The sequence below is a fragment of the Crocuta crocuta genome, unplaced genomic scaffold (genome assembly GCF_008692635.1).
Source record: "Crocuta crocuta isolate KB4526 unplaced genomic scaffold, BGI_CrCroc_1.0 scaffold306, whole genome shotgun sequence".
Lineage (NCBI taxonomy): Eukaryota > Metazoa > Chordata > Mammalia > Carnivora > Hyaenidae > Crocuta > Crocuta crocuta.
In genome coordinates, this window is record NW_027529630.1 from 2,211,055 (window position 1) to 2,235,062 (window position 24,008).

At 38.3% G+C, this 24,008-nt stretch overlaps 1 protein-coding gene across 3 annotated transcripts in view; it reads right to left on the minus strand.

Moving 5' to 3' along the window:
• The window catches only part of FAM168A (family with sequence similarity 168 member A), a 124,768-nt gene that overhangs the window by 54,767 nt on the left and 45,993 nt on the right, over nt 1-24,008 (minus strand). For all 3 annotated transcript variants that reach the window (XM_077762172.1, XM_077762173.1, XM_077762171.1), the window contains exon 2: nt 9,754-9,841. In XM_077762172.1, the coding sequence (XP_077618298.1) occupies nt 9,754-9,823 (70 nt within the window). In that variant the 5' untranslated portion in view covers nt 9,824-9,841. The remainder of the gene's footprint in view (nt 1-9,753; nt 9,842-24,008) is intronic.

Here is a 24,008-nt window from a genome sequence, read left to right on the forward strand (position 1 = left end):
ACTTAATGCCACTGAACTGTACACTTAAAAATATTTAAGATGAAAAAAAAGTTTAAGATGGCAAATAATTTTATGTTATGTGTATTTTATCACAATTATAAAAAAAGACAGGACTTAGTAACTAACTTTAGAAGGCAAAAGAAAAAGCGGTATCAAGAATGACTCCTATGTTTCTGATTTTAAGTAATGGGTGAATGATGGTACTAATTACAAACTGATAAAAGGAAAAGTGCATTATAAGGAAAGATAGGCTCAGTTTTAGACATGATGCGTCTAAGCACAATAGGAGACATTAATGGAGAAGATGTTCTGAAGACAGCTGGATAATAAACTGGTGGTCTGAAGCTCAGAAGAGAGCCTACAGATAGTAGCTGGAACTAAGGTGGAAAAGAAAGTGGGCTCTTAGGCAACACCAACTTTTACTGGGTGAGTGGGGAAAGAAAAAGTAGAAAGAAGACAGATTCAGGAATAGCCAGAGAGGAAGAAAGGAAAAACAAATAGAAAAATAAACAGACTACGTTGTAATCAATGAAAAGCAATGAATGAGAAAACTTCCAGAAGGGAGGAATCTGGAATGTCAAATGCTATAGAGGTGTCAAATGAGGATGTAGGCTGACAAAGTTCCACTCTATTTAACAAAAAGGAGATTACTAGCAACCACAGGGAGAAGAGTTAGTAAGAATTCTTCTTAGAGACCTATTTTCAGTCATAGGTGAAAGTAATTACGTGACCCGATAAGTCTTTTCTGAGTAGAGATTCAGTCTGAACATCAGAAAGGAGTTCTGTGTGGAGTAGTTTCACAATTTCCCAGGTTCATATAAGATCCTAATCACTATGGTGTCCAAGATAAAGCTAAGTTGGCTAGAGCAGTAAAAGCACTTGCTCTGTAATGCAGAAAATCTGGGGTCTGGTTTCTGCTATACAGTGTGACCTTGGGAAAGTTAATCCCATCACTTCATCTGGTAAATAAGAGCTATCTCCCTAGACTTGTTATAAGAAATAAATATGAGGGGGGAAAAAACCCACAAAAGTTCTATGCAAAAAAAAGCTAGTTATAGTTAGTTTTAAAACCTCCATCAGGTGATCCTCACAAAGGAGGGTGAAGGGTGCAGGGCCTGGATCACTGAAGAGAAAGATAGTCGTTTTTAGTCCCCCTGACATTACAATGATTATTCATTGTATTTGTATGCTGTCAGCTTAATTATCAAGGTCCTCCAGGTGAAAAACTATCAAATACAAATATGGTTCTTAAATCGACTGCCTTTTTTTAAGCAAAAAAAGCACTCTACAAAAAAAAAAAAAAACTGAAAAATGATAATGAAGTCTTTGAAGAGGTCAATTTCCTAGCTTTCCAACCTTGAGGGTCATGTGTTTTGTTGGGGTATTTAAAGTATTTCAACAGGTAATTGCTATGTGCTGAAAGCAAGAAATTCATTTAGGGCCCAGCACAGGAGTCGGGGAGAGCATATGAGCTGGTATGGGCCAGCAGAGGATTGAGAAGCAGCCAGGAGAGGATGTAGGATGAAACATTGATTGTTGCTCTGTGGTAAAGAGACAATGAATACACAAACCCAAAATGGGGAGACCCAGACCCAACACTTCCTGCAAAACACTTCTCAGTCTTCTCACCTGTAAAATGATGGGTTACTTTAAGAGGTCCATCTGTTGTCATATTTCAGAATTCTTTCTCACTGAGTTTTGGAAACTTCACTCCAAGTCAATGGCTGGCCCTATTGCATTTATTACTCTCTGCTATCCTGTGAAGAATAAATTCCTAATGGTTTCCCTTGCCCCCCCTTTTTTTTCAGATGATGTACTGAGGACCAGAAAGTTTAATAATTTATCTCACATCATACAGTTTTTAAGTGGCAGAATCAGGCCTAAATCTAAGTAACTCTTTACCCCATACTCTTTCCTCAGGAGAGATATAGTTTTTGCTGTGCATTATAATAGCTATTAACTGAACACCAAGTATGAGCCAGCCATGGTGCCTCACACTTCATAAACATTTTCATGGGTCTGGAACCAACCACCTGTATAGATCATGATCCTATTTTAGAGTTGAGGAAAATGTGATTGAGAAAAATTAAAAAACTCGCCCAAGGTCCTACAGCTAATTAGTGGCAGAGCCTAGAGTCCACCCCAGATCTGATAGATTCCAAAATCTGTCTTCTTTTCAGCAGATCTATTCTAGATTTCTGGTGATGCTTGGACATTCTCATCATCAGGATTTTTTTTTTTAGTTTTTTTCTTTACAGTTTATTGTCAAGTTGGTTTCCATATAATACCCAATGCTCATCCCCACAAGTGCCCTTCATCATGCCCATCACTCCCCTTCCCCTCTCTCCCACCCCCATCAGCCCTCAGTTTGTTCTCAGCATTCAAGAGTCTCTCATGGTTTGCTCCCTCCCTCTCCCCAACTATTTTTCCCTTTCTTCTCCCACATGGTCCTCCATTAGTTTCCTCCTAATCCACCTATATGTGCAAACATATGGTATCATCATCAGAATATTTTAAGAAAGAAGGGAAGGGAAGGGAAGAGAAGAGGAGGGAAGAGGAGGGGAGGGAAGGGGTATGAAGAATTATTTAGGTCTTGTCTACATTGCAAACTTCTAGTAGAGAAATGTTTCTGAAGCCTTTCAGAAAAAGAAATGCCCCATTCTTTAAAGAGCCCCCCAGAACAGTAAATCTAGGTTAAGGGCATTTAAGTGTTCACTGTACTTACTATCTTTATTTTATTAACCAGCTCAGGCTGCCATAATATAATATCACAAACTGAGTGGCTTGGACACTTATTTCTTACTCTCTGGAGGATGGAAATATGAGATCAGAATTCCAGGCCAACTGGGTTATAGTGAGGGTTCTTTTCCTACTTTGCTAATGACAGCCTTCTTGCTATCTCCTCACATGGCAGAGAGCTTTGCTGTCTCTTCCTCTTCCTAAGAGTACTAATCCCATCATGAGGGCCTCATCCTCATGACCTCAACTAAACCTGATTATCTTGCAAAGGCTCCATCTCCAAATACCATCACATTGGGAATTAGAGAAGAGTGTCAACATACGAATTTGAGAGGACACAAATATTCAGTCTATAACACTATCTATGTTTTAAGTGTCTTAAAGTATATGAACACAGTATATTCTCTGAATTCTCTTTTCCAAGATGCACAAGGAGCTAATTATCACTTCATAGGACTGATGCAAGCATAAAAATGTTGTCTATAAAACACTGAGCTCGGTTTTTGGCACACAGTAAGCACTCAGTAAAGGAGCTTTAAAAAGGAGGTGAAAATATCATCATTTGGCTAGAAGGCAGCTGTTCATTGAAATATACTGTATTGCTGTATACCATAATTTACAATAGGAAATATATATTTGGTTTTCATCCTCATTCTTGGCACAGAGCTCCTAAAACCACTGGAATTTCCTAAGTGATAAGAGCCATAATGGTATCTTGATATTCACAACAAACTCCTTTCAACCGCACCTGTTTATGTTAATGAGTGACATCTGGAAAGCAATAGGGACCTGTCTGCCAGGAGAACCAAAGATGTGATTGGAGAGTTGGAACTTTCAGTCCCACCACCCTGACCTCTGGGGAGATGAGATGAGCTGCAGGTTGAATCAACTGCCAATGGCCAATGGGTTTAATCAATCCTGTCTATGTGATGCAGTCTCCACAGGAGGAGGAAAGGACAAGATTTGGAGAGCTTCCAGGCTGATGAACACATGGAGGTTCAGGGAGAGTAGCACGGTCTGGAGCTTCCATGCGTGCTTCTACATTCCTTGTCCTAGGCATCTCTTCCATCTGGCCTGTTCTGAGTTCTATCCTTTTACAATAAACCAGTAGTCTAGTGAGTAAACTGGTTTCCTGAGTTCTTGAGCTGTTCTACCAGATTAATTGAACCCAAGGCAGTGGTTCAATTAAGTGGTTAATTAAGGTTGTGGGAACCTCTGACTTAAAGGCTATCAGTCAGAAGTACAGGTAACAACCTGGACTTGCGATTAGCATCTGAAATAAGGATAGCATTGTGGAATTGAGCCCCCAACCTGTGGAATCTGATGCTAACTCCAGGTAGATAGTATCAGAATTGAGTTGAACTGTAGGATACCTGACTGGTATTGGAGAACTGCATGGTGTGAGGAAAGAAACCACAAATTAGAACTGATGTCAGAATCATAATTGTATAGTTATATTTTATTTCCCTCTCAGATTCCACAGAGAATTTCAAATCAGGAGTTTTTCCATCCTGTCTATTCCATCTGGCCACTTCAGAGGCAGATGATACCACAAGGAACTCGACCTTCCACTTTTGCTTCTACTGCCCTCCACTAGCCTACCCCAAATTGCTGGCAAGGAGCAGGCTTCTAGCTCCTCAAAGGTAAGGCTCTCTAGTCCTAGAAACTGAAAAAAAACAACCCTCTCACCTAGCTTATCACTGGGAACAACAGTAAAAGGAGTACGTATTTAAAGACATATCAGCTTACTATAACAGGAATACACTTTGAAATCATAAAAACCTGGTATTTTCTCATCTTTTAGAAGCTCTATATATACGGGCTGAGTCTTATGACCTGAATTAAACTACCAATTTCTTTAACAGTAAAAGACGATCCTACGGGGTTTGTAACTAATAAGAAAAATTATAAAAAGTACTTATCATGTGTTTGCCAGATGATAATACTCTTTAACATAACCATTACTGTTACTAACAATAACAAATGTTTACTGTAATGCATTACATTTGGCATTTGTTTATAAATTATCTTACTTGGGCTTTCTATTTCCAGCACTTATGGAGAAGATAACCTGAAAATCTACTTACTACATAACACCTTGAAAAGCTGGATAACAAACATTTCATGTCATATAACAAACATAAAAAGAGTTGAGATTTTAAGAAAGAAAAAGAAATCCCCAGGGGTGAAAAACTGAAGAAGAAACTAACTCTCATAGCTGATGTTGGCCCGTACAATTAAAGGGCTTGCTTTATTTTGTCACTGGAGGTGGGAGACCAGGTGCTGTGCCCTGGAGAGGCTAAGGGAACTCAAATTCCCCTCCCAAAAGCTGGGATCTTGGAGGAATCATATTGTCAGTTAAGAAGGGGGCCGGGGGGGCAAGGAGCACCTGGGTGTCTCAGTCGGTTAAGCATTCGACTGCAGCTCTGCTTATGATCTCACGGTTCATGGTTTGAGCCCTGTGTCAGGCTCTGTGCTGACAGCTCAGAGCCTGGGTCTCTCTCTGTGCCTCCCCTGCTCACACTCTGTCTCTCTCTCAAAAATAAATAAACATTGAAAAAAAAACTGACTCAAAAGTACAGAGACAATGGAAGCTTAGCTTTAAAAAGTTTCCTGAAAAATTTGAAACCTTGGCCTGTGTGAAGTCTGAACTTATTCTATTTGTGTGGAGTTTATTCTTCCCATGTGGTCTTAGAATCTAAAGCACAGAAATTAACTTAAAAACACAGTTTCAGGCTTAGAAACAAAGACAATCCTCACTCTCTCCCTCAGGGGGAGTACTCATTATCTCATTTAATTTTTACTACTATCCTATGGAGTAATATTATTCCAGTTTATAAAAGAAACTTTAAGGGAGATTAAGCAAGGTTGAGCTACGTTAAAGTCACCTAGCTATTATCTAACAGAGCTGGGATCTGAATCTGGTTGTTGTTCATTGAATCAAAATACATTTACCAAGTTCTACACTATGTGCCAAGCAGGAAAGGTCCATTTCCTTTCCAATATATCACACTGCCTAATCTTTTTTGAGCAAACCAATAGATAAGTGCAACTATTTTCTTCTTTCTTGAGTTTAGCAAGTCAGTGAGAATGAAGGCAGCCAGGATCACAGGAAACCCATAGGATTCTCCTGGGCTCTGTTTGCCAAAGCAGCTAAGTCCTTTCTGCCAAAGGGACTTGGGTTGCTGAGACACTAAAGAGGGAAGAAAAAGAACAACTACTGCTCGGTTGGTCCTGGTTATTGGAATTAATTTCTTAAACACACAACAATGTTAGTATACAGTAAATATTTTCAAACAGAAATTTCAAAATATTATTAATGTTAAGTAGGGATAATAAGGTTGTTGTGATAAACACAAACATATGAAATTGAAATTTAGTAATAACAGCTATAGTTGTATCAGGCTCAACATTCAACATATTTGGATGTTTTTGAGTTGTCTCACATTGAGAAAATCCTGATTTACCAACACAAGTAGCTACAACTATTGGTGTTTTTTAAAAATTAACATGCATTCTTAGAAGCTTAAGTTAAAACACTGATCATCTTATTTGTATGCATACTTTATAAAAATAGTTCTAAATATTTTTTAAAAATCAAATCACATATTTGAGAAATTTCTGAAGCACCTTCTCAGTGTTCTTATAGAGCAAAAGTATGGAATAATTAGATAAAAGACCCAGGGAACCCTCTAGTTTCTGTCTAGGAAGTTAAACAGGATACACAGTAAAGTGCAAAGTTATAAGAAGGAACCAATACATTCTGAAATTCACTGCCAACGACTCTCTTCTGGGACAAAACTCTCTACCCCTACTTTCACCTCCAATCCTGCCATGAAGACCATTATTAATCTACTTTTTGAGTGTCATTTCCCACTTTTCCCCTTTTCTTTTTTTTAATAAAGATTTTTTTTTCTTTTTTCAGTAATCTCGTACCCAATGTGGGGCTTGAACTCATGACTGAGATCAAGAGTCACATGTTCTTTTGACTGAGCCAGCCAGGTGCTCTCCCACATTTCCCCTTTCCTACTCCAGCTAATCACAAGTACTGACTGTAACCTGACCATACCTTCTTACTTCCCCTTGTGTTTATTCATACTTTTACCTTCACCTTAGATTTATACTCATTGTATTTCTGAAGGCCCAGGGTATGCTAAGCACCATGCTACACAACCTAAATACATTTTCTTATTTATTTCTATTACCATATATTTTACCCATCTTTATTTATTTATAAATAATAACATTTTTAAGTGCTTACTTCATGCCAGATATTATATGCTCAGTGCCTTACCTTAGTTCATTTAATCCTTATAACAGCCCAAATCAAAACAGTATTGTACTGACACAAAAGTATACACATAGATCAAAATGGAATGAAATAGACAGTCCAGAAATAAACTCATGCTTATATGGCTAATTAATCTATGACAAAGGAGGCAAGAATACACAATGGGGAAAAGACAGTCTCTTTATAAACGGTGCTGGGAAAACTGGACAGCTACATGCAAAAGAATGAAAATGGACCACTTTCCTAAATCATACACAGAAATAAATTCAAAACGGGGACGCCTGGGTGGCTTAGTCGGTAAAGCGTCCGACTTTCGCTTAGGTCACGATCTCGCGGTTCGTGGGTTCGAGCCCCGCATCGGGCTCTGTGCTGACTGCCGGCCCAGAGCCTGGAGCCTGTTTCAGTCTGTGACTCCCTCTCTCTCTGACCTTCCCCTGCTCACGCTGTCTCTCTCTCTCTCCTAGAAATAAATAAAAAACATTAAAAAAAAGAAAGAAAGAAAGAAATTCAAAACAGATTAAAGACCTAAATGTGAGACAGGAAACCATAAAATTCTTATAAGAAAACATAGGCAATAATCTCTCTGACACTGGCCATTGCAACATTTCTCTAGATAGGTCTTTTTTTTTTAAATTTTTATTTATTTCTAGGAGAGAGAGAGAGAGAGAGACAGCGTGAGCAGGGGAGGGTCAGAGAGAGAGGGAGATACACACTCTGAAATAGGCTCCAGGCTCTGAGCTGGCAGTCAGCACAGAGCCCGACGCGGGGCTCGAACCCACGAACCACGAGATCATGACCTAAGCGAAAGTCGGACACTTAACCGACTAAGCCACCCAGGCTCCCCTCTAGATATGTCTCTTAAGGCAAGAGAAACAAAAGCAAAAATAAATTATTGAGACTAATTGAAACAAAAAGCTTTTGCACTGTAAAGTAAACCATCAACAAAACTGAAAGACAATCTACTGACTGGAAGAAGATATTTGCAAATGATATATCCAAGAAGGCATTAATATCCAAAATGTATAAATAACTTATGCAACCCAAAACCAAAAAAAAACCCCCAAATAATCCAATTAAAAATGGACAAGAGATCAAAGAGACACATGAAAAGATGCTCAGCATCACTCATCATCAGGGAAATGCAAGTCAAAACCACAATGAAATACCACCTCATGCTAAAATCAAAAACTCAATAAAGAACAAGTGTTGGTGAGAAAAAAGATCCCTTGTGTACCACTGATGAGAATTCAAACTGGTATAGCTTCTCTGAAAAACAGTATAGATGTTCCTCAAAAAATAAAAAAACAGAAATAACATACGATCCAATTATTCTACTACTGTGTATTTACCCAAAGAACACTAATTTGAAAAGATATATGCACTTGTATGATTACTGAAGCATTTTTTTGCAATAGCCAAATTATAAAAGCAACCTAAGTGTCCATTGACAGATGAATAGATAAAAAGATATGGGTGGGTGTGTGTGTGTGTGTGTGTGTGTGTGTGTGTAATATTACTCAGCCAGAAAAAAGAAGATTTTGTCATTTGTGACAACACAGATGGACCCAGAGGGTAATACAGTAAAGTGAAATAAGTCAAAGACAGACAAATATCCCATGGTTTCAGTTATACGTGGAACCTAAAAAATAATTAAACAAACAAACAAAACGTAGAAACAGACCTAGAGAACAGACTAATGGTTATGGTTGCCAGAGGGGTTTGATAGGGGATGCAAAATGGGTGAAGGGAAATGGGAGACACAGCGTTCTAGATATAAAATGAATTAAGTCACAAGGATAAAAGGGATAGCATAGGGATAGTCAATGATACTGTAATAGTGTTGCATGGTGACAGATGGTAGGTACATTTGTGGCAAGCATAGCACAACAGATAGACTTGTCGAATCAGTATGTTGTATACCTGAAACTAAAGTTATATTGTGTGTCAACTACACTTTGATTTTAAAAAAAAACACCTAGAATAAAGAATAAGTGGTAAGGGAGGGAAGGATGGAAGGAAGGAGAAGGAAGAAAAGAAGGAAGGAAGGAGGGAAGGAAGGAAGATGCTAATACTATTGCCCTTATTTTATAATGGAAGTACAAAGGCTCTGGAAGGTTAAAAAAATTTTGCCAGAGGCCAAGTAAGGGAGAGAATGATTCGAGGAAGAGTGCTGTCTGAGCTCAGAGCTGAGTTCCTAATGAACAAGGTGATGCTATCAGGGGACAATGGCAGTCCAGACAGAGAGACAATGTACACAAAGAGAAAAGTAGGAAACAGCTTGGTATGCAGTTCAGGGAAAAGATCAGCCTTCAGGATCAGCAGACCTGGGCTCATATATCTATATTTGTTTTTGTTTTATGGCCTTTTATTGTGACTATGGTTTTCTCAACTGTGAAATGGTGATAAGAAGCTGTACCATGAAGAACTGGTTTAAAATTAAACATGATATGTGGCAGTATGCATCACAGGGCTAGGCCCATGGTAGGTACTCAATAAATGTTACTTCTCTTTCTTTCCCCTAGTTGACAATTCAATAATCCTTAACTGTTAAGAATGTCATTTCCATCTCCATTGAACCCCAGACATATCTCTCTTCTACAAGCTCCCAAGCTTTATAACCAGGGCCTTTGGAGGCACAGTATACCAAAAGTCATTCAGCAAGTTATTTGGTAATGTCCTTAACCACCATTTTTCTAAATGAGAACTATTCTCACACCACTTACCTGTGTAGGCCATGTTCTTAGGGTTGCCATAAGGAGCCCCAGGCTGCACGGGGCTATAAACAGGGTTCATTGTGGAAGATTGAGGATCCTGCAGAAACAAAGAAAATAGCACTGATTACTGATTGCTCATTTTCCCTGACATCAGCTTCCCTTCTATAATCTTTATATTCACAGAGAACAACACGGTATAGCACAAAGAAGCAAAAAGCCATTTGTTTGTATCTGGCCCCATGCTATACACTTTTCTCGTTATACAGACGAAGATACTGAGTAGAGAGGTGATACAACTTGCCTAATGTCAACACAGACCTTTTGGCTTTTAGTTCAGAACCAGACCCACTAACCCACATATGACTTTACCACTAGTATACTGTGTGGCAATGGTAAAGTCAAATAACTTCCCCTCTTTAGACTCTGATCCTGACGTAAAATCAATTACTTTAGGCTCTCTGAGGTCTTTTCCAATTCTAAGGATGCCTGTCCAGGAGTTGGGAAAGGATGCACTTCTACTGTTCACCAGGGGAGCGCAGGAGCCAAATAATGAGCACACAGCCTATTAGAAAGTCTACACAGCAAGTGTCTCACCAACGCTTTGCACCTGCAGAGGACAAGATACCAGTTACTAACAGATTTGGGAAAAATAGAAATTTACTGCCACGAATAATTTTAATGAAAGACAAGGAAACACAGCCAAGATCTCTTTCAAAATTTATTCAACAGAAAGAAACTTGGAAATTTGTGTGCAATAAGTATCACCTGCACAAGTGCTTTGTTAGTTACCTTAATGAAGCACATTCCCCATTCTGATTAATGGAAAAATCTGTCATTAAACTCTGTTTTATAGCCAATTTGTCCCACCTTGTTTAGGGAACCATCTCTGACACATAGGCCAATACATGCCTGAAAAACTTGTCTCTACAAATATATTATTTACACTTCATAAAAATCAAACAATTATCTCCTAACCAGGCTCACATCATGGATGGGCAATTTTTAGGTCATTAACTTCTCTTATAGGAAACAAGTCAAATGTCAAGACAAGCAGTCAACAGCTGGCTTGATGACAATTGCTCTGCAATTAATTAAGTCTCTCCAGGGTTCTGGAATGAGAGGTGGAGTAAAGATGGGTTCCCAAGGAGAGGAAGGCAGGGCAGTCAAACAGGCAAAAAGGAAAATGCTACTTGTCAATTCCAGAGGCTAGAACTTCCTGAAAGGTACCCAAATGGGCAGCCCTGGCAAATGACCCCAAGGCAAGAGACTAAACTACTACCAGTAAATGAACTGAAAAACAACTTAAGGATGAAAGTTACAGGATACAGATAGATAGATAGATAGATAGATAGATAGATAGATAGATAGATATAGATAGATAGATAGATAGATAGATAGATATAGAGAGAACATATATATATATATGTTTCAGCACAATTTAAGGAGAATATACCCTTGCAGCCAGAGTTATCTAAGAATATGGCCAGGTAACATTCTCTCTAAATATAACTATCCTTTTTCTTTTTTTTAATATTTTTATTTATTTCTAGGAGAGAGAGAGAGAGAGACAGCGTGAGCAGGGTAGGGTCAGAGAGAGAGGGAGATACACACTCTGAAATAGGCTCCAGGCTCTGAGCTGGCAGTCAGCACAGAGCCTGACGCAGGGCTCGAACCCACGAACCGCGAGATCATGACCTAAGTGAAAGTCGGACGCTTAACCGACTAAGCCACCCAGGCGCCCCTAAATATAACTATCCTTAACAGGTACTAGGAGAATTAAGAAAGATCTCCAAATGTCAAAATACACTACCAACTGTCAGGTGGCGCACACATGTAAATGATGATGGTGATGATGTGATGGCAGCAACAACACAGAAGACAACGTGTACACTTTTCCTGCCTTAGATCTCTCCTCAACCCAACTAGTTCTCTGCTAAATAAGCTGGGGTGAGCAAGACTGTTCAAGTGCTAAGCAGCGCAACTGGCCCTATAAACATCCGGTGCTCTCCTAATAAGAAGGTACTCCATGTTGCTGATTGAGCAAGGTATGAAATTGTTTTTCATAACCAAAGAAACTCATCAACTTTGGAAATGGTCTCCTGCTCCTCCAAAATGAGGGCCACAGCCTCAAAAGGAGATCCTGCCTGGGCAGCACTCCACAACATGGATTCCAAGCTCAACTGATGACTGACAGAAAGGAGATATGCTATGGGTTCAAAATTTGGATTAAGAATGTGACAGCCACTTCTGGGGAAGCTGCTCACATTAAGAGAGGGTCCCTGGCTTTCAAGGGAAAGTCAACATTTTATAAGAGAATCCACATACTCTTAATAGTTTCAGGGACAGGCTAAATAAACATGAGTAGAAGATCACAAGCTCTATGATCAGGCAGACTTAGATTTATATCCTGGAATTGCATCCTACCAAATGAGGGACCACAGGCCACTAACCTTTCTGAGCTTCAGTTTCCTCTAGCCTCAAAATGGAAAAGATATTACATACTTTATAAAGTTGTTGTAAGGTTTTTTTTAAAAAACAGATTTATTGAGGTATAATTTACATACAATAAAATTTAACTCTTTTGGGTATACAGTTCTAGGACCCCTGGAAAATGTGTAGTCATACAAACACCACCACACGTAAAATGTAAAGCATTTTCATCACCCCCAAAAAGTTCTCTCAGTCTTATTATCAATACCCTCCCACTGATTCCCAGCCTGTGACAACCACCAATTTATTTTCTGTTGCTCTATATATACACACATAACAACTTTTGCTTTACAGATGAAAAATGTGAGGCTGAAAAAAGGCAATGAACAGCCCAAGGTCACAAAACAAGTAAGGACAGGGTTAAGACTAGCATCCCAAATGGATCAGAGACCTAAATGAAAGAGCTGAAATATAAAACTCATAGAAAAAAGAAGAAAATATAGGCATAAACCTTTGTAACCTTGGATTGGCAATGGCTTCTTAAATATGATACCAATAGCACAAACAACCAAAGGAAAATAAATATACTGGATTAATCAAAACTAAAAACTTGTGTGTTTAAGAAGGTGAAAGACAACCCACAGAATGAGAGAAATTTGCAGATCATATACAGTTGACCCTTGAACAATGCAGGGGTTAGGGGTGCCAAACCCCCATGCAGTCCAAAATCTGCATATAACTTTGACTTCCCCAAACCTAACTACCAAGAACCTATTGTTGACCGGAAGCCTTACCAGGAATATAGACATTCAAATAACATGTATTTTGTATATGTATTACATACTGTATTTTTGTAATAGAGCAAGCTAGAAAATGTTATTAAAAAATCATAAGGAAAATATATTTACAGTATTGTATTATTAAAAAAATTGCTGTATAAGTGGACCCACAGAGTTCAAACCCATGTTGTTCAAGAGTCAACTGTATAGGATAGGGGATTTGAGGGTTTTGGGTTTTTTTTTAATTATTTATTCTGAGAGAGTGAGAGCATAAGTGGGTGAGGGGCAGAGAAAAAAGGGAAGAGAGAAAATTCCAAGCAGGCTCTGCACAGACAGCGCAGAGACCAACATGGGGCTTGAACCCACAAACTGTGGGATCATGACCTGAGCCAAAATCAAGAATCAGACACTTAACTGATTGAGCCACCCAAGTGCCCCAGGTATTGTATTTGTATATAAATATTTGTATTTAAAATATATAAAGAACTTTTATCTTGGGGCACCTGGGTGGTTCAGTCGGTTAAGTGTCCATTCAGCACAGGTCATGATCTTGTGGTTCACGAGTTTAAGTCCTGCATCAGGCTCTGTACTGACAGCCCAGAGCTTGGAGCCTGCTTTGAATCCTATCTCCCCCTCTCTCCCTGCCCCTCCCCCAGTCACTCTGTCTCTCTCTATCTCAAAAATAAACAAGCATTAAAAATTTTTTTGAAGAAAAAAAATCTCTTCACTCAGTAATAAAAAGGCCAATAACCCAATTAAAAAAATGGGCAAAGGATCTGAACACACATTTCTTCAAAGAAGTTATATAAATGATAAATCAAACCAAATGAGGTATCACTTCTATACACTAGATGGCTATAATAAAAAAGATAACAAAAAGTGTTGACAAGGTTGTGAAGAAACTGGAACCCTCATACAATGCTGGTGGGAATGTAAAATGACACAGCCACTTTAGAAATAAATCTGATAGTTCCTCAAATAATTAAACAGGGTCACCACATAATCCAGCAATGCCACTCCTAGGTATATACCACAGAGAAATGAAAATGCATGTCAACATCAATGTTCACAGCAGCATTATTCATGATACTCAAAAGAGGGAAACTGGGTGGCTCAGTCAGTGAAGCATCCAACTCTTGGTTTCGGCTCAGGTCATGATCTCATGGTCAGTCGTGGGATCAAGCTCTTTATGAAGCCTGCTTGGGATTCTCTCTTTGCCCCTCCCCTGCCCCTCTCTTTCTCAAGACAAAAACAAAAAGAGGGAAAGAACCTAAGTGTTCAACTAGTGAATGGATAAATCTAATGTGGTATATCCATACAGTGAAATACTTGGCAATAAAACAAAATGGAGTATTGATACATGATACATGATACAACATAGATGACTCTTGAAAACATTACATTAAGTGAAAGAAGCCAGTCACAAAAGGTCACATATTACATGATTCCATTTATATGACATTTCCAGAATAGGCAAACCTATAGAGACAAAAGGTAGATGAATGGTTGCCTAGATTAGCTCATGACACATGAAACCTAATAACTTCTAAATCCACATTTTTTCACAATAATTATTATAATGTAACACTCAACCACACTCCACACCCACATACACCCTACTATCTGAACATTTGTTCCTCATCACTCCTTAAGCAATCTCAATCCCACCATACCCAAGAGTAAACTCAGTATCTCTCCTCAGGCCCATTCTTTCATCCTGTATTGGCTGTCTCAAAATTACTGACAATCCATCTACCTAAGACAAAAACCTGGAAGTCATCCTAAATTCCACTCACTCTTTCACACCTGATCAATCATCAACTCCCAAAAAAACCCTACTGTCCCTGTCTTAAGTTTCATCATCTCTTGTCTAAACTATTACAACAGTCCCAAGAGGTCTATTTTCCACATTCTAACCCAGTCTACCTCATCCCTGATATTCATTATTAAAACAAAGGTTGGATGGGTTATTCTCCTCGAAGGCTTTGGGAACAAAATCCAAATTCTTTCACATGGTATACAATATTCTCTATGCTCTATGGAATAGGGCTTAGGAATCTATGCATTTATGTTCCCAAGGAGATTTTGAAGCCCAAATAGTCTGAAGACAATGCCTGAGACTCTCTTTCCCAAATGCCATTTGTCCCACATAAACTTGAGAGAGGAACAACAAATATTCCTACCTGCACCTGAATTGGGAGTGGGGCAGAAGAGACAAAATTTTCTGAAAAGTAAAATATATTGTATATCAGATAGCGGTAAATGCAGCAGAAATCTAATGAGGGTAGTCAGAGAGTGCTAAGGGGAGGGGGGGCAGTGGATTTTTTAAATGGCTAGAGAAAGTGTCACTGAGTGACATATAAGCAATGAGTAAATTGAAGAAGCAAGCCATACAGCTGAGAGGAAACTGTCCAAGTAGAGAAAACAGCAAATGCAAATGCCCTGAAGTGGAACTGTTTGAGAAATACCATGGAGGCCACTTTAGCTAGAAAGCAGTGAATGAAAGGGAAAAGAGTAGACAGTGAGACCAGACAGGTCATAAGGATCAAATCATGCAGAGCCTTGTAGCGTAGTATTAGGACTTTGTTTTTTATTCAAAATGAGATAAGAAGCCACTGGAGTATTTGTGCAGAAGGGTGACATGATTTGACTTCATTTTAAGATTACTTTGACTGCTGAGCTGAGATCAGATGGCAGGAATGCAAATGGAGAAGAAAGAAAATTAGTCAGAATGCTATTTGAAATAATCCAGATGAAGGAAAATGTGGCTTGAAATAGGGTGGTAGCAGTGGTGACAGTGGTGGTGAAAAGTAGTCATATTTCGGATATATTTTGAAGAATAGGCTGACAGAAATTACTAATGGATTGAAATATGGAGTATGAGAGGGAGCAAGACATTAAAGATTACTCCAACGCTAACTTGAGAAATTAGAATAATAAAAATAACCACTTACTGGGATGAAAACTATAAAGGGAGCATGTTTGGGGGTAAAAAACAAATTTGGATTTGGACTTAAATTTGCAACACCTAAGAATACTACTTATAATGGTTTGATACACAATGGGCATTGTGAAAGGATTAACCATTACCAATATTATAAATATCACCTCTATTACCAGCAGCTACTATTTATCGAACATCTACCACGTGACAGGCACTGTGCTAGGGATTTACCTTATTAAGTCCCTATAAATCTTAAAAGGTCCCAGTGATCTTGCAAAATAGGTATTTTTTCACTGTCTTATAGATAAATAAACTTAAGCCCAGAGAAATAAAGCAAACTATCCAAAGTCTCATTACTAAGAATTGAGAAAGGTCAGTTTCATATCCACGTCTGTCTGATTCCAATGTCTAAGCTACTTCCACCAGGCTAGAAGTTCCCAGTCTCCCAAACCCAGCACTAGATTGTCCTCTGGAATGGCAGACCCTGAGCCCTTCCCTTTAACTCAGGATCCCTTGTGACCTTGATAGATCCTACTCATGGAGGCAGTTCATATCTATCTGTTGGGTCCCTGCTGGGCACACACAGTCAGTTACAAGAGAATAAAAGCACTGCCTCCCTGAATTCTACAATCTCAGCTGCCACACACTACCCATCCGACCTGATTTCACTTCTTAAGTAAGAAAGATAAGTGTCCACTGTGCACATCCTGCCTAGCTATCTCTCCAGAGCCAGGTATGGAGTTACCCCTACTTCCTGGGGCTGAACCACAGCAAGTCTACATTTCTTGTGTCAGCAAACACAACTGTGCAATAGCTTCCTTCTCATCTTATTCAGAATAAAATCCAAAATCCTTCTAAAAGTCTACAAGGCCTTCTATGATCTGACTTTACACGCCCACATCTCTGATTGCAACTCCTACTACTATTCCCCTGCTTTCTCCACTCCAATCACAATGACCTCCTTGTTCCCTGAATACACCATGCATGCTTACACCTCAGGATCTTTGTACTTCTCTTCCCCACACCCAGAATGCCCTTCCCCCAGGTATCCAAATAGTATACTCCCTCACTTCAATCAGGTCTCTGCTCAAATGTCACCTTACCAGAAATGACTCCCTTATCTTAACCCACCTACCTACCTAAAATAGTTCCTCCAAATGATGTTATTCTCTGTCACATCATCCTGTTTTACCTTTCCTATTGACACCTATCACTACCTGATATATTTTCTTGCCTATTTATTCTCTCCCCAAGTACTTTGTCCTTAGTACCCAAAATATTACCCAGCACAGAATGGACACTAAATACACAGTAGTTGAATGAATAATGAACCATCCTTCATGCATCTCCAAAACACAACTCTGAAAAAAGCATCAAAGTACTTGCCACTTCTTGGCATATCCCAGTGAACTACTTGGCTTCACATCTCCCCACTATTTATTTCTATTGTCCACAGAAGCCTCCATTGATGTTTACCTCTCCAGCTGCAAAATAAGCAGTGGTGAGCCAAACAGTGGAATAGTGTCTGAGAGAGAAAACAGAGGTCCTAAAAACTTCCCTCCTGGTGGAGCTAGCTTTCATACTCAGACTGTTCTTCAAGTGGCCTGTTGCTGCTCCCAAAAAAACACGTCAACTATTTCTTTCCAACCAACAGCAAAATCTATGAGCATAAAATGACAAGGGAAAAAAGCCATGGATTCAGGATGAATGCTTGGAAGTACTACATGCACAATAGGTTGCAGCATTAAAAATTAGTGTTGTAGCTTGCAAAGTACTTTAAAATTTTCAATGAATTTTACGATTTACAAAGTGCTTACAGTTTATAAAAATTTTAACTACTATTTCACTTGATACTTTGAGGTAAACAATGCAAATTAACTTCATTTGACAGATAAAGAAATGAAAATTCAAATGTTTAATGCACTTTGGATGTACTGTACAGAAAAGAGAAAGATGGTGTCTGCCCAAAGAAGGTCATGGTCTAGTTGGGGAATTTTTAAAGTTCAATAAAAAATAAAGATGCCAAAAATAATACATGGGGACAGAAATTCTGGAATGCTTAAATTGCTTATCAAACCTTCACCCCAAAAAGCAACAATAAAACTAGATAAAATTGTCAAAAGCAACCAACTCAGGCCTCTGAAAACTAACCAAAAGCATATATCAAATTGAGAAAGGGTTATTCAGGAAAAATTATTGAACCACACTAAGAACAGTGAGAATCTGTGGCATTTTAGCCTAGAGCTGCCCCTATCTCCCAACCCCCAGCTCCCTGAGAGTAATTCCGTCAGAGCAGGCCAGGCCAGGCCAAGAGGATGACTGGAGCCAGAGTGGCTGATTTAATCTGAAGCTGAGCACAGAAAATCAGCTCTGGATATTGCCTAGCATCACAATAGAGTGACAATCTGGGGAACAATAGTAAACAATCCAGGAAGGCCACTACTGGAGCCAGACTAAGGTAGGGCAGGCAACAGAGCAGATAAGCCAGAAATTTTAAAGGGCATACTGGGTGAGCACTGAGTGTTATGTGGAAACTAATTTGACAATAAACTATTAAAAAAAAAAAAAAAAAAAAAAAAAGGGCATACTGGGGAGCCAAACAGCCATAATGGGTCTTGATAAAAGAGGGTCCTAGTTGTCTACTGACTCTATGTGAATGTAAGGCCTTGAACACACTGAAAGTAAAGGCTGGTACAGAACTGTAAGTTGCCTGAAATTTGAATGCATTCCCCAAATAACAAACAGATCCATTAGCAAATGGTAGAAAATTTCCTGGCCTGTGGGTTAAGCCAATCATTGACCACTAATCTACAATGACCCAGGGGTGACTTTTAAGAAGCCAAGTTTAAAAATTAAAACAATAGTTTTAAAAATGTGACCAGAGTAAACTACATTCACATTAAATAACTAAACATTCATGTTAAAAAAAAAAAAAAAGACCTCAGTAGTCACACACTGCAGAAGAGACAGACACTATAGAATAGTCTAAGACACTAAATAAACAAAAACATTCAGCAACAATACCCGCCCTCACCTCCAAGGGGGAAGAATCTGAATCAAGAGTTGCTACAATATATTATCTAAAACATGTAGTTTTCAACCAAAAACAAAAAATCATGAATCATGCAAAGAAACAGTGAAGTGTGCCCCATTTACCATGAAAGAAAGAAAGAAGAAACAAAAAGTCTAAAGATACTGACTCAAGGGAGCCCAGATACTGAAATCAGCAGATAAATATTTCAAAACAGCTATTAAAAACAATGTTAAAAAGAACAAAAGGAAACCACATTTAAACAATCAAATGAAAGTAGGATGATAACTCATCAAATAGAGAATATCAATATACAGAAATTATGAAAATATAAAGAACCAAAAGGAAACTGTATTCTGAAATAAAATATTCAAGAAGGATTCAACAACGAATCTGGGATGGCAGAAAAAAAAATCAAACTGCAAAGACACATCAATATAGATTATGCAATCTGAAAAACGAAAATAAAAATAAACCAAGTGAGTGCCTGTGGGAAACTATCAATCAAACCAACAATTAAGTAGAGTTCCAGAAAGACAAAAGAAAAAAAAATGAGCAGAAAATATTTGGAGGCATAATGACTAAAAGCTTCCCAAATTTGATTTTAAAAACAAACATCAGGGGCACCTGGGTGGCTCAATGGTTGAGTGTCCGACTCTTGATTTCGGCTCAGGTCATGATCCCAGGGTCGTTGGATCAAGCCCCGCATCTGGCTTTACACTGGACATGGAGCCTGCTTGGGATTTTTTCACTCTCTCCCCCTGCTCCTCTCCCCTGCTCAGGCTCTCTCTCTCTCAAATTAAAACAAAACATTAAACTACACATCTAAGACAGATAATGAACTCCAAGTTGGCGAAACACAAAAAATATCCGTAACTGTATACATCATACTAAAAACTGTGGAAAGCCAAAGAGAAATTTTTGAAAGTGGCAAGAGAAAACAATCTATCAGATAAAATGGAACAACAAGATTAATAGCACACTTCTTATCAGAAATAATGAAGGCTAGAGTCAGTGGAATGATATATAAAATGTGCTAAAAGAAAAAAAAGTAAACATATTAATCAAGGTTTACAACCCCCTTAGAACCACAGAAGAGCTTGAATAGCCAAAGCAATCCTGAGAAAGAACAAAGCTGGAGGTATCACAATTCCAGATTTCAAGAGACATTACAAAGTTGTAGTCATCAAAGCAGTATGGTATTGGTACAAAAAACAGACACACAGATCAATGGAACAGAATAAAGACCCCAGAAATAAACCTACATTTCATGGTCAACTGGAGGCAAGAATGACAAAGGAGGCAAGAATATACAATGGCTAAAAGACAGTCTTTTCAATAAATGGTGGTGGAAAGACTGGACAGCTACATATAAGAGAATGAAACTGGACCACCTCCAAACACCAAACACAAAAATAAACTCAAAACAAATTAAAGACCTAAATGTTAGACTTCAAACCATAAAAATCCTAGAGGAGAACACAGACAGTAATCTCTCTAGTATCAGTCATAGCAATACTTTTCTATATAGGTTTCCTAAGGCAAAGGAAACAAGCAAAAATAAACTGTTGGGACTACACCAAAATAAAAAGCTTTTGCACGGTGAAGGAAACCATCAACAAAATGAAGATAACCTACTGAATGGGAGAAGATACTTGAAAATGATGTATCTGATCAGGGTCTGATACCCAAAATATATAAAGAACTTACACAACTTGGGATGCCTGTGTGGCTCAGTGGGTTAAGCATCCAACTTCAGCTCAAGTCATGATCTCACAGTTCATGAGTTCAATTCCCACATTAGGCTCTATGCAGACAATTCAGAGCCTGGAGCCTGCTTCGAACTCTGTGTCTCCCTCTCTCTCTGCCCCTTTCCCACTTATGCGCTCTCTCTCTTTCTCTCTCTCTCAAAAATAAACAAACATTATGGGGCACACGGGTGGCTCAGTTGGTTATGCATCCGACTTCCGCTCAGGTCATGATCTCACCGTTCCCAAGTTCAAGCCCTATGTCAGGCTCTGTGCTGACACCTCAGAGCCTGGAGCCTGTTTCAGATTCTGTGTCTCCCTCTCTGTCTCTGCCCCTCACCCATTCATGCTCTGTCTCGCTCTCTCTCAAAAATAAACATTAAAAAATTAAAATAAATAAACGTTAAAAATATTTAAAAAAGAACTTATACAACTCAATACCCCCCAAAAAAAGAAAGCAAAAAAAAAATCTGATTAAAAATTGGGCAGAGGACCTGAAAAGACATTTTTCCAAGGAAGACATACAGATGGCCAACAGATACAAGATACATGAAAAGCTCAGTATCACTCATTGACAGGGAATCAAAACCCAAAATGAGATAACATCTCAATGCTTGCATGAATGCCTAGAATGAGGAAGACAAGAAACAACAAATGTTGGTAAGCATGTGGAGAAAAAGGAACCCCCACTGTTGGTGGTAATGTAAACTGGTACAGCCACTGTGGAAAACAGTATGAATGTTCCCCCCAAAATTAAAGATATATGATCCAATAATTCCACTATTGGGTGTTTACCCAAGAAAAATGAAAACACTAACTCAAAAAGATACATGCACCCTTATGTTTACTGTAGCATTATTTATACTAGCCAAAACATGGAAACAACCTGAGTGTCCATAAATAGACAAATGGATAAAGAACACATATATACACACATACAATGGAATACTACCCAGCCATAAAAAAGAATGAGATCATGCCATTTGAGACAACATGGATGGACCCAGTGGGTATTATACTAAGTGAAATAAGGCAGACTGAGAAAGACAAATACCGTATGATTGCTTTGATAAATGGTATCTATAAAAAATGAATTAACAGAAAGCAGAATCAGGACTATAAACACAGAAAACAAACTGATATTTGTCAGAAGGGAGGGTACTGGCAGGGCTGGGCAAAAGGGTGTGGAGAGGAAAGGGAGATAAAGGCCTCCAGTTATAGAATAAGTAAGTCACAGAATATACAGCAGAGCATGAGGACTACAGTCAATGATAATAGCATAATAACAGGACAGGTGATAGCTATACTTGGGTGAATGTAGTATAAGCTTATCAAATCACTAAGTTGTATAGTTAAAACATCTAACACTATGTGTCAACTTTACTCAAAAATTAAATAACAAATAAAAAAATAGGAGTAGCTGGATGGCTAAGTGGGTTAAGCGTTCCAACTTCTGCTCAGGTAATGATTTAGTAGTTCGTGCGTTCGAATGCCATGTTGGGCTCTGTGCTGATAGCTCAGAGCCTGGAGTCTGCTTCAGATTGTGTCTGTCTGTCTCTCTCTCTTATTCTCTCTCTCTGCCCCTCCCCCACTCATGCTGTCTGTCTCTCTCTCTCTCTCTCTCCCCCTCTCAAAAATAAACATTAAATTAAAAGATGGCACATGTGGAAACTAATTTGACAATAAACTATTTGTTAAAAAAAAAAAAAAAAAANTGGGAGGAACTTAACAGAGGACCAAGTGGGAGAACAAAGGGAGAAATAGTGGAGGAGAGGGAGAGAGGCAAACCATGAGAGACTCTTGAATGCTGAGAACAAACTGAGGACTGATGGGTGGGGTGAGGGAGGGGTGATGGGTATGGAGGAGGGCACTTGTGGGGATGAGCTCTGGGTGTTATATGGAAACCAACTTGACAATAAACTATTTGGTAAAAAAAAAAAAAGAGTATATATATTTTCTCTTTTTCTCTTAATAGATTTAAAAGACAGTATATAAAACAATAACTCTAAAACTGTATTATTGGGCATATTATATATAAAGATTTGATTTATATAAAAACAAGTAAAGGTGAGGGGGAACAGAATTATATTGAAACAAAGTTTCTATATTTTGCTGAAATTCATTTAGTTTGTATCTGAGTAGATTGTATGTGAAGCAGATTATAATAAATAACAATAATTTGTAATAAATTAAGATACATATTTAATTCCCAAAACAACATAGAAAATATCAGCAAGAAAAAGGAACAAACCAATGATACAAATCACAACATGAATTAACCTTGAAAATATAATGCAATAAAAGCAGCTGGAGCAAAAGATCACATACTGTATGATTCCATTTATACGAAATATTCATAAAAGGCAAATTTATAGAGGCAGACAGTAGATTTTTGGTTACCTGAGATTTGGAGTAGGAATGGAGACTGATAACAGATGGGAGCAAGAGTTCTCTATGGTGTAACAAAAATGGTCTAAAACTGGATTTTAGTGATAGTTGCACAATTCTGTAAATTTACTAAAAAGCACTGAATTGTATACTTAAGGGTGAATATTATCATATATAAACTACATCTCAATAAAGTGGATTAAAAATACAAACTGCTGTTTCAAGAAATAGTTACAGATTTTTTTTTATAAGCTAAAAGTAATTGTCATTTAGTTCAACACCTTCATTTTATACATATGAAGATACCTTCTGTGCCAGGCTCTGTGCGAAGTGTTACAGAGATAAAAGGACATAATTCTATTCCTGAGGTATTTATAAGACAGAAACATACACAGAAACTGACAATTAAAAGCAATATAGTAGTTATTATACTGAGGGCTTAGAATTTGTAACTAACTAAAGGATGGTAGTCAGGGAAGGAATGCTATAACTACCCTACTGCAAGGTGGCAAAACACTAAGCTAAAGGATTCTAATTCACAGCCCCTCCTATACTTAGGTGTGGCTACGTGGTTAGTTTTGCTCAATGAGATACAACAGAAATATCATTAGCCTTCTATTAAAGGCTACTTAAAGGGAACAGTGTTAATCTGGGGGAGGTCCTCTGCTTTCTCTACTTACTCCTTCCTGCTATCTAGAATTAGGACATAATGATTGGAGCTCATCAGCTTTCTCTTCCATGATGTAACCTTGAAAATAGAAGTTTCAAATCAAGGATGGCAGAAGGAGCTTGGGTCCTTGATGATTTCATGGAACAATTAGATCAGGCCTGGACTGCCTACCTCTGTACTTCCTTTACATGAGAGAATAAAACCCTAGATTTCCAAACTCCTGTTATTATAGACTGTTGTAGCTGACCCCAGTTCTATTTAATTGGAGGGACAG